Below are 12,224 nucleotides of genomic sequence, written 5' to 3'. Positions count from 1 at the left end.
TAAGGATAGAAATAATAGGTGCCAATCTCATAAGCATACAGGTTCTTATAATGGAAGCTAAGAGAGAAAAGGGCGCAAAGTCTAGAATTTTCAACTTTCCATTAAGTTTAAGAATAAAACCCAGTAAAGCAAAAGTTAAGTCGATGTCATATTTCATGAAGCTATGACAAGCACATGAGAAATCCTTGAGTAGAAGCCAGAATAAATTCTGGATGACTACAAATATCAATACTTCTTAGATTATCAAGGAAAAAAAAACCCAGACCCATTCCAACTAATTAACCAAACAAAAACATCTCCAAACTCCTTTATTTTGTCTTTAATCGTTTTTTTTGGGACAGCCTCATGTAGTTACAGCTCAGGCTAGTCAAAGTCTCTATGAAGACAGTGAACTTCTGATTCTCCTTACAAATTCCAAGTACTGGGATTATAGATATATGCTACCACACACCTATTTTAGTCTTTAAAAACACAATGACCACTTTTAAGTCTACAAAATGTAGGATTTATAGAGTTCAGTGAAAATATCATAGTATTTGCAGGTAGAGATGTAACATGAGGCTAAGTTGGGCACCACTGAAACTAGAGAGGTCATGTGGATCCTGTAGATCTGGCCACAATCTCTGATACCAACTAACACTAAAGTGAACCAAAGCTCATGGACATCACAAATGAGGTTGGGATATCATTATATCAGAAAGTTTTCAAAAAAATAAAAGGAATATGAACTGTTTAAGTAACAAGAATACTGATGAGAGAGTGATGAATGAACTTATGGTGATAAGGATATAAAAGGATTGTTTAATCATTGAAGGCTAGTTGACCCACATATCATATTATTATTGTTTTTTTTTTCTTAAAATGTTTAACTTGTATTATTTACATAATGGGGAAATCACATATAGACTCAGGCAATCATCTGTAACACATTTACCCTGAATTCTTCAGCATTGTCAAAAGTGCAAAGAAAAGCAATAGTTTTTTTTGTTTGAGACTGTTTTATGCAGCTCCAGGTGGGCCTTGAATTCTTGGTCCCTTTTCTTCTGCCTTCTGTGTGCTAGAGTTATAGCTATTTGCCACCAACCTTGATTTATGCAACATTGGGGATCAAATCTACAAATGAAGATATAGTGCTGCCTAGGCTTTTTGACAACAAAATGTCATACATGATCTTCATTTGGATCCTGGATCAAAACACACTCCCAAGGCTGTTGAAGGGACAATTAAAATAACTGGGAACATATGAATATAGATCAGAGAGAATATGATTATTAAGCATCATATAGCAAGCTTTTAGGATATAAATGTTTCATCTTTAGGAATAATTGCTTAGTATTTGGAGTTAAATAGTATGTTTTAAAAAATTAATTTCTAAGAACTGAGCTCCAGAAAATCAAAACACATATGGAACAAAAGTGTTACCAAGATGTAACTATAGACTTATACCATTAAATGACTTGAGTTTGGAAGCTTAAAAAAATGGTAGTGTTAGGGAGTGCTGTTAATAAGTGTTATTATTGAGCTTAACCTGAGTTTGAAGAATTTAGACAATTAAAAAAATTTAATGTTAGCTGTGCATGATATGTGTATACATGAAATTTTAGTACTTGGTGGGAAGGCTGAGACAAAACAACTGCTGAGATTGTAGGTTCCAGCTTAGTAGTCAGTCTTAACAAGGATTACTAATGGTAGGTGGAAAAAAAAAAAAAAACAAACAAGCCCCGTGGCCGGGTGTGGTGGCACATGCCTTTAATCCAAGCACTCAGGAGGCAGAGGCAGGCAGATTTCTGAGTTTGAGGCCAGCCTGGGCTATACAGAGAAACCCTGTCTCCAAAAAACAAAAAACCAACCCTGTGTTTCCACATGATATAGTCTGGGTTTAAGACAGGTATAAGTTGTTGCAGTAGTTTGGCTAAATTACACTGCAAGGCAGCAACTCCACCAAATCTAGAAGGCAAGACTTTTGTAGAAAAGCAGTCATCATTTCAGAAAGTATCAAGAATAACATTAAAACCAACTAAAATCTATCCACTTTTAGTACAGACATCATAATTTTCACCTACATCTGATGCTTTCTTACGAGAGCAGCTGATTCCTTACCAACCACAGGATATTACTTTACCTGGACAGGTCTAGGCTGTGAGGAACTCTGGCCAGGTCATTGACTAGTCCCTTCTTTAGGAACAGTCGAATGATGTTGTTCATGCCATTATGCTGAGTCTTGGCTGTAGCACTACTGTAGAAGCTGGAGGTGGAGGGGCAGGATTCCATGATAGTACTGATGATACACATCACTGCCTGAAGTCTGGGAGAGAAGTTTGATACCTCTGTCAAGTGAATACAGCCCATTTGTAAAAGATGTCTTTACTATATATAATGCCTTAGATAATTCTCTTATGCCTTTTGCATTTTCTTCTGGAAATAATATCTACAAAGAGAATTACCTTTCTAGTTAGTAGACTTTGTTTACTACAGAAAATTTAAAATCTCAATTTTGTGTCTGAATATAGCGAAAAATATCCCTTCGATTTTTCTAAGTTGCAATATCTACTTCAATTGACCATGGGTACCAGACATTCTATGTACATTGTTGGTGTGAACACAACTCTTGTTCAAGTTCAAGGAACTCCTTAGACCATGGAGTAAAAGATGTTCTTGTTTATCAGTACTAGGCCAGACATGGGCTTTTACCTGGCGTGCTTCTCTGTACTCTCAGCCATAGCAAGCGCCCGTCCCAGGGCTGCTTTCACTTCATTCACTAGGGCCACTTGAGCATCTGTGCCACTCCCCGCAGCAGCCAGACTTGCAAGGAATAGACGTGCCAGGGCAGGTGTATCCTTGTCTTCTGCATTCTGGGTGTGTGGGAGGAGGTGGTCCAGGACAAAAGCTAGCACACTGCAGTCCTGAAAAGTCATTAATTATGACATTTACTCAAAAGTGCAATTAATCCACACCATACCTATAATAGCAAAGTAGAAACTTTTTCTTTCAAGTCATCCAAGGTACAAGCTAGGTAAGTAGTGAACCAATTAGAAATCTTTAAGAGGCTGTATAAAGCTTCCAGATTCCATCTATTTCTTACCACATGGCACAGACAGTCATGGAATTATCATGTTGCTTTCTACTTTTTATCTTTGAGATGTGGCCTCTCACACAGTTTAGCTCGTCTTGGAACTTGTTATATAGACGACTGTGGCCACTAAGTCTCCCTAGTGCTAGGATTAAAGATGTGCCACCACACCACCACAGGTAACAATACTTGATATATCTTAATAATAAAAAATCTGAGGCTGGGAATCATATAGCCTAGCCTAGGCTAGCTTGGTAGACTTTCTAGAGTACTGGGATTCCGGGAGACAGCTAACACCATTGTATTCGTAACAACAACAAAAAAATATTTATTTTATTTATGTGAGCGCACTGTTGCTGTCTTCAGACACACCAGAGGAGGCATTGGGATCTCAATACAGATGGTTGTGAGCCACCATGTGGTTGCTGAGAATTGACCTCTCAGAACCTCTAAAAGAGCAGCTAGTGCTCTTAACCACTGAGCTATCTTTCCAGCCCATGTATTTGAGTGACTTTAATGGAGTTGATTATAACAAGCCAATAAAATAGACTGAAGTAAATCAAGCATTTTCTCCATTTGAGAGGAGAATAATCTGAGACCTAAAGAAAAGTAGCTTGCACTAAGAATTTAGTCAAGGGTAGAGGATTCAAACATCCATTTTTGTATTCTATAATTCCTTTTAACACTTGCAATGTGCCTGAGACCCTGTACTGAAAACTGGGAGCGGAATGAAATATAGAATCACCTAAAAATTGCAAAAGGGTCTAACAAGGAAGACGGACCCTTCTTTTACTCTATAATTTCTGCTCTGATTTTTAGGAAAAGAATTAGGTTCTATTTTTCAGGTAGATTTTGGGAGTAAGAAGTAATAGCTGTGTAACACTTTAAATGTCACTCAACTCACACTTTTTAATAATGATTTTATGTCAAATTTATATCAATAAGTAGGGTATACTTCAGGACTCTAGAGATTGGAGAACTGGACAAACTCAACCTCAATGAAATACAAAGCTAAAACTTCTTGAATCTTAGTAATGTCATATAGTACAATATGAAAAGAATTTCAATGTAACCACACAACAAGCACTTAGCTTAGAATCAAAGACAAGGGTTTCAATTTTCATTCTGGCCCTATACAGTGTGCCCTCACTTGTATCTCTGAATCTTATCTCTTAACTCTAAGGAGATACTTCTACTAATAACTCTAAAGTGGAGTTGTCATATCAATGTTATTTATAAACCACCTTGCCACACCTATAATATGTTTGGGTAAGTTATAAGCAGGATACCGAATACATTTATAGTTAAATGTTTTGTTCCATAAATTAGGAATAAAACATATGAATATAAACTTTGATATGAAACCAAGTATATACACGTTGAATGTATGTATGACAAAAAGGGCTCACATATACAATGTATAAGGAATCTAATGAAACACTTGAAGCCAAGTGTTAACTGGCATTCAAGCATAGTTCCAGCTATTCTTGAGAGTGGCTCAGGATGGTAAGATTGGGCCCAGGAATTTAAGGCCAACAAAAGAGTCTCACCACTAACCAACCAACCCTTTTTCAATAACCAAAAAACATTAAAATATGGCCAATAAGAAAATGCAAATCCTAACCACAAAACTACTAACAAACCAACTGGAACAAATAAAATGAAATATGTGATGGCATAAGGTGAGACAATCAGAACTCTCATAAACTACTAGAATATACACCCTGGTAAACTTCAGGTAGCATCTGTTAAAGCTATATAAATTCATGTTCTAGAGCTCAGCAATAATATTCTTAAGCCTACATCACCAAAGAGATATGCATCTGTATAATTTACATAGCAATACTACAGTGTTAGTGACAAACAGAAAAATGACTCAAATAAAGAAGAATCTAAAAATTTGTCAAGCCAAACAAGATACAAAAGATTTCATCAACTGTTTCCTTGCAGTTACTCTGATTGCTTCACATCATGGTGAAAAGACTAGCTTTCCTTTCAATGAGTATTATAGTTTCCAACACAGTCTAGGATATAACCAAAATATCAAAGAAAGAAAAAACTGTAAATATTACCTCTTTGATCAGCTCAGACTGGCCCACGGTATAGCTGTAGTTTGCAATCAGGGTAGCAATACCAACATAGGACCTCACCAACTCTGCCAGAAGACGAAGGATAGTAGAGGTAGGCATTAAAGGTTTGCTGCCCTTGCTTTTCTGCTTGCCTTCCTCAGATGTACGGTCCCCTTCTTTATCTTTCTTCCCTTCTCGAGTCTCCTCTGGAGTTGAAGCTCCTGAGAAAACAGGTAAACACTCAATTTTACACTGGAATAACATTAAAAACCAAGCCACAGGTAGAATGAAGACAGTATTTCTTCATTTTAGGCCACTTGTACAAATCACTAATTACCACTGTAGTTAAATGACAAAGATGATGAATATGCATAAGACATAGTAGGAAGGCTTGGACCAAACATCCAGGCACCCACTATTTCCTGATGTTTATGCAATTTCATGTCCTAGAAATAATGAATTAGTAGTAATTCTTTAAATATCCATCTCCTTTCTTTTGCCTACTACACACTATGCAATTCAACTCAAGTGCCATCTAGATACATATGGAAATATTGGTCTCTCTATATCTCATGGAAGTATGTGTTCATTCCATTAGTTACAATTGTTGCCGTCTCCCTCATTTGACAAAATTCTTAAGCTGTAGGTAGGCATCCAATATAGCATGCCACATACTAAGGGCAAAGACAGTTTTCTTTGACTAATATGCTGTTAGTAAGGCCAGTAAAATAACTTAGCAATTATCCTATTGATGTTATTTTTAATTGTATGTGGATATGTGTATGAGCAAAGATGCCCCAAAAAGCTATGAGCCACCAGAAATAGTGTTGGGAAAAGAATTCGGGTACTCTGCAAGAACAAATATGGGTTAGAGCTCTTAATCATTACAATCCAAGCTTCTGAGGAAGCCATTATTTCAATGACTGGTTGATTGTAAGTGACATGTGGCTTTTAAGAACTGAACTCAGGTCCTGTGGAAGGTAAGATAGCTTACTTTCTCACCTTTTAATCTCTTGGAACTAGTATATTAACCGAAGTGTCTCCTAAATTTTATTTTTAAAGCTCTATTAAAGGAATCAACTACAAAAAGTGTATTGCTATAATCATGTCAATGGCACAAACACTATGCAAGCCAGCTCATGGGAATCGAACAAAAGGACATATGGACTAGTACAAATAATACAACCAAAGGACATCATTATAGCAACATTAGCAAGTTAATGCAAATTACAGTTCTATTAACTTCAGCAGCCTATACCTGCAGAAGATCAGACACAGCCCTTAGAAATCACTTAGATGAGTAAACAAATGTAAATATGACACTGACACCTATTATTCTACTCTAGTGCAGAGACAACCAGTTTCTTTAAGTGTTCTTTGCAGCAAATAATAAAGAAAGGCAAATTATTACCCTCTCCTTGGGAGGTTCCAGTTGTGGAAGTTTCAGCAGGGGCACCATCTGCAGCAAAAACCTGACTCTGAAAGAATACATGTGAGCTGTGATGAATACAAGTGTTATGACTCCTTTTACAAGTAATGTCTGAGAATGCTACAGATTCTTCTTAGTTGATCTTTCAACCACATTCTCCCTATAATCTATAGGAAGCTATCACAGTTTTCAGACTAGTCAAGTTCAAAAGAAAAAACAAAAACAAAAAACAAAATCAAAAGTAAAAATGCCTAATATACCTTACTTTTCTGCAATAAATAATTTACACATATATTAAAATTAATACTTTTTCTAAAAACAGGGTCTCAGTATGTAATCCAAGGTGGTTTTGAATTCATAAAAACCTGCTTACGTCTGTCTCCTGAATGCTGGGATCAATTAAAGGTGCGAACCATCATACTGACAAAACTTATACTTTTAAAGCTTCCTTTGGATAACCCAAGATACTGAGAAAGTAGGAGCAGTGGAAAGAGAAGGAAAATATAGGACAGCTGAAATTGACTTACATTTAAGGAAAAACCTGACTGTGTATCAAAGTCACTGCTCTGACGAGTAAGTGACCGGTACTGCTGGTATACATCGTCACCCATGTCTTGCAGGAGCTGGCCAACCTCTTGGGTCGTTCCCCCAGGTTTAGGATCAGATTTGTCTGCTAGAAAAATATAAACAAACATCTAAATTAAAATATGGTCCTTTAATTGTGCAATATTAGCACAATGTTCATAGGGCTGCATTTAAGAGTACTAGTGCAATAATTATGTTGTAGAACCAACAAAACTATTGGTATATACAATATAACCTATGTTTATAGCACGGTATACCACCAAGTTAGTTTTGAGCAAATGACCTTTATGTTTACACATCAGTTAATGCATTTCTCAAAATGTATGCCTATCATTACTGACAGAGCATGGTTGTTATTCCAACATTAATTAGTCTTATGACCAAAGCAGTTCATTAGTCTTACATTTTTAAACTGTCACTATCAAGCCCCCAACGAACATATTTAGTGCAAAAGGCTTGTATAATATGAGGCCAGTCAATAGGTACATCAATTAGAGCTAAATCATTGTAGATGGAGTAATGATATGGGGATAGGAGGAAAGGATCAGAATATTGTAAAGATGAATAAAACCAAATGAAAGTCTCACATTGTTCTACAGTTATTATGATCACTGCTCATTTCACTATTTATAGCCTGAATAAAACTTAAAAGCATGGCTGGATTAGAACCTTGGGTTTGAAGCAAATCAAACATAATTTTCCAATCATTCACATGTAAAGGAGGATTAGGATGGAGGTCTGAAAAGGAAGCCATGTCACACTAATAATATACTTTTTGCTTTTGGGTATAAAAGAATAAAAAAAAATTTGGGAAGCCGGAGAGATGGTTCAGTGGTTAAGAGCACTGACTGCTCTTCCAGAGGTCCTGAGTTCAATTCCCAGCAACCACATGGTGGCTCACACCCATCCATAATGAGATCTGACACCCTCTTCTGGAGTGTTTGAAGACAGCCACAGTGTACTTACATATATAATAAAAATATATCTTTAAAAAAATTTTTGGTATTTGATCACACAATGCTGTGTGAACAAATACCAAGAACTTTTTGTTCACAGCTTTCTGTTTATGGTATATTATTTTCTCAAACAACAGACACTCTGTAAACTCTTCATCAATATCATTCAAGAACCATTATCAGAACAGATTTACACACATTATCTTAAGGACTCACCATTATTCTCACACCTCTTGTATTTTATAGTAAGTAAGTCTCTTCAGGTGTGTATTATTTGTCATAATTGTTTTTTAATGATTTAATTTTATGTATGTGTGTTTGTGCATGCACATCTGTGTGCAGGTGACTGCAGTGCCCAGGGTATTGGATCCTCTGAATCTAGAGTCACAAGTGGTTGAGGTTGGCTGATGTGAATGCTGGGAAATTGAATCCTGGTTTTCTACAAGAGTGGCAGGTGTTCTTACCTTCTGGGCCATTTATGTCATCCCTATCATATTCACCTTTTGATTCCAGGACTGTGGGTATAATGCTTACTAAGCCATGTGCTAGCTGAAATGATTCATGCGAGATAATATAGCCTTCAGAACACCAATTGCAGATACATACCTTCCTCTGGAGCATGGTATGCAGCCAAAGCATTCAGCATATCATAGATAACTTCCTTAATAGTATCAGGAATGACAGGCAGAGATGAGGGCTTCAAAGGTGTTGTCTTTACCAGCTGTACAGCATTAGGACCTTTAATTCTAAGATTCTCAAATTCATCATCTGAAGCTAGGCCAAAATTAAACAGTAAAGTCAGACAATAGAACACTGGTATTCACTATCAACAAGAAAGTACCCAGAACAAGGATTGTGTAGTACATAAAAAGCAGGAGAAATAATTCTTTAAAAATTAAGTTCAAGTCTTATAGTAAAGAAATCTACCTTTTATAAACTATAAACAAATTTTGTTTTGTTTTTTTAAGTTTTTCAAGACAGGGTTTCTCTGTGTAGCTCTGGCTGTCCTGAAACTAACTCTGTAGGCCAGGCTGGCCTTGAACTCAGAAATTCACCTGACTCTGCCTCCCCAAGTGCTGGGATTAAAGGCATGCGCCACCACTGCCCGGTGAAATGTTTTTATATTTCAATAAACAATCTCACAATTTTTTAAATGTCTGTATGAACTTCTGAGAAACTTCATATATCCTACAAGTCTCCTAGAAATGGATCCAGAATCCAATCCAAGTAGAAGTGACCGTTCTCATCTGCTGAGATACTTCAATTTTTCCTTTCAATTCGTGTTTACCATGGGTTTAGGCTAGCTGTTCAGTAAAATATTTCCATAATTTGATATAAATGTAATTACTTCCTCAATGAAATACAGGCATTAACTTTTTGGTAAGAATACAGGTAGCACTGTAAACTTTTCATTGGATTCTGTCACCCAAACAAACAATTGTTTTTCAATGATCGCACTATACAGAAACCAACTGCAGTTAATTTAACTTCTATTGTCACATCAAAATGAACACTTTGTAGGTAAAGACTAGAGTGAATCCTTGGGAGTTGTATTAAGAGGCCAAGAGAAATTACTGAGAATTACATACAGAATTTACTAAGTCAAATGCTCAACCAATGTCTCAATATCTGCCTAAAGAGAATTTTCTGAAAGAATAGTAGCAAATGAAACTGACCAGTTCCTGAGCCTCGAGGGGCTGGAAGGGCAATGCGGATACAGCAATTGGCTACTTCTGTGAATATGTCTGGATTGCGGCAGGCAGCTGGTCCTAGGACTCTAAGGATATAGTTGATCTCCCGAGAACCGAGGCTGCCAGATACAACACCAGATGTAGTACTACCAGCTCCACTTGTGGCTGCCGAGCGAACAACCTAGTAAAAAGCATTGTCAATTTAAGTAATGAAAGATACGCTTGTTCTTCAAGACTCTTTACAATTAAAATAAGTCTCATATACAAGTCATAAAGGTTTTCAAAACTAAATTCTTACATGAATGTTATTGAGGTGCATCTGATTACACATGCTATATAGCTTCCACATTTAAGTGTAGGCTCTAAGACTCCGCAAATGCTGTGATTTTAAGCTATAATAGTTCAATTATATTTAACATAATAGAACAATTTCTTCATGCTTTATTTAGTCAATCATCACTTTGAGATGACAGCTAAAAGAGCTATCAAATTTATGTATAGTATCCTGCGATTAAAAACTTTTAGAAATATATAATCTTTTGGGGATATTGTATTTTAACAAACTACTCATGTTATCTAGTATAGCATATTGTAATTGTTAGAAGATCTGGCTTATCTAGCCAGTTATATTTCTTAATTTAAAATACAGAAGTTTTGCTTTATATGTAAAGCCATGATTTATACTTTATACAGTTGTCTACTCCTTGATATTAGACTTGTATTTTCTTGATATTATATTCTATGTATTTTTGTATAACCAATATTTATCATGAGGCAAATCTTTAGCTATAGATTATGTAGATGTGTAATGGAAAGAGTGTGTACAGTTGCAGAGACACTAAATTCAGTTGCCAGAACCCAAGATGAACAGGTTATAACAGGCTATAACTCCAGCTCCAGGAGATCTACTGGACTTTGAGGGCACTGTACTTTTTTGTACATACATACCAACAAATTTTCAGATTTGGTGCAGTTGCTTCCTTGCAGTGTAATTTAGCCAAACTACTGCAACAGCTTAAACAGCTAAACTGGTCTTAAACCTAGACTATATCATGTGGAGACACAGGTTTTTTTTGTTTGTTTTTGATTTTTTGAGACAGGGTTTCTCTGTATAGCTCTGGCTGTCCTGGAAATCACTTTGTAGACCAGGCTGGCCTTGAACTCAGAAATCTGCCTGCCTCTGCCTCCTGAGTGCTGGGATTAAAGGCATGTGCCACCAAGAAAGTAAGTTTAAAAAAAAATTTCTAGAAGGTTCTCTTACTCTGCACCATGAAACTGTCCTACAATGATGTAGCCTTACCAATAATGCCTTTTGCTACTTATCTTCTTTTGTTCCTGTTGTAGTCTGCTTCAATTTAATACTTAAGTCTTTCAAAGATTCTCTTCATTCAATCATGTTCTGTATATACATCACCTTAGCATTTTAAACATTTGGGTTTTTTAAAGCCCAAATTCTGTCTATATGTAACTATTTCTTCCCCCACTGACCTCAAATATGCTGCCTTAAACAGCTCTAAGTCTCGTGATTTTGGACACGTGATGCAAAACCATCTTGAAGGAAGAATAAAAAATTCTAATGTTCCAAGAAAGAGGGTGAAACCTACTAATATTTATATGATTACTGAAAATGATTTAGTAAGAAGAATAAGAATTCAGCAAAAGTCTTTAGGAGGTACAAAGATTTGCTGATTAAGATATTTATCTCTTAATTATACTTAATGTAAATATTTTTATAATTTTTTTCATTTCTTCCACTGATATATTCATTTAGTTCTAAAATATAAGAACCTATTTTCTAATTTTTACAATGGTTAAAGGCCCATCAGTGCACAACATACCAGGAACATTAAAGAAAAAAAAAAAAAACAAATATACAGACAGGCACAAGACTTCAAAAATACTGACCTTTTCCATAGTATGACGAAGAGTACAAGGATCCTCAATGATGTGCCTTAAGAGAAGGGTGACTAAGGGGGTAAACCCATTGAAACCTGAGCTCTGGGTCAAATTCAAGATCATTCGTGTACTCTTCAGTTCTGCAAACATCATGGCATATTTGTGGTCTCGGGTGAGCCTTAAACAGAGACGAAGGGTGGCATGCAAAGTGTCTGGGTCCACAGGGACTCCCAGCATGCTCACACAGGCACGGATTAGAACAGTCACCATATCTTCTGTCAGGCCCTGGATTAGGATCTCCCCAATTTTTGTTTCATCCAGGCTTGCCTCTTTTTCAGTGTTTGTGCTCTCTAGAGCTAAGGGGATATCTACAAATTGGAAAAAAAAAGTGTTTTCAATTTGACATTTCACTCGATCTCTCTCCTTCCAAAATAATCAGCCATCACTTGAGCTGAAAAACACACCTAATTCTAAGACCAGATGTAAAGGTCTTAGGAAAAGACCATCTCTCTGTCTCTTTGAGTTTCA

At 36.3% G+C, this 12,224-nt stretch overlaps 1 protein-coding gene across 38 annotated transcripts in view; it reads right to left on the bottom strand.

The window, feature by feature from the left end:
* Positions 1-12,224, bottom strand: part of Huwe1 (HECT, UBA and WWE domain containing 1) — a 134,633-nt gene that overhangs the window by 31,614 nt on the left and 90,795 nt on the right. For 35 of the 38 annotated variants that reach the window (XM_030251448.1, XM_030251434.1, XM_030251447.1 and 32 more), the window contains 8 exons: positions 11,706-12,064; positions 9,786-9,981; positions 8,716-8,883; positions 7,096-7,241; positions 6,551-6,617; positions 5,143-5,360; positions 2,692-2,903; positions 2,123-2,305 (listed from right to left, as the gene is read on the bottom strand). In XM_030251448.1, the coding sequence (XP_030107308.1) occupies positions 2,123-2,305; positions 2,692-2,903; positions 5,143-5,360; positions 6,551-6,617; positions 7,096-7,241; positions 8,716-8,883; positions 9,786-9,981; positions 11,706-12,064 (1,549 nt within the window). The remainder of the gene's footprint in view (positions 1-2,122; positions 2,306-2,691; positions 2,904-5,142; positions 5,361-6,550; positions 6,618-7,095; positions 7,242-8,715; positions 8,884-9,785; positions 9,982-11,705; positions 12,065-12,224) is intronic. The other 3 variants (XM_030251443.1, XM_030251444.1, XM_030251445.1) reach the window with 3 other exon arrangements.

This window comes from Mus musculus, chromosome X (assembly GCF_000001635.26).
Source record: "Mus musculus strain C57BL/6J chromosome X, GRCm38.p6 C57BL/6J".
NCBI lineage: Eukaryota > Metazoa > Chordata > Mammalia > Rodentia > Muridae > Mus > Mus musculus.
This window is presented reverse-complemented; position numbering and strand designations above follow the sequence as displayed.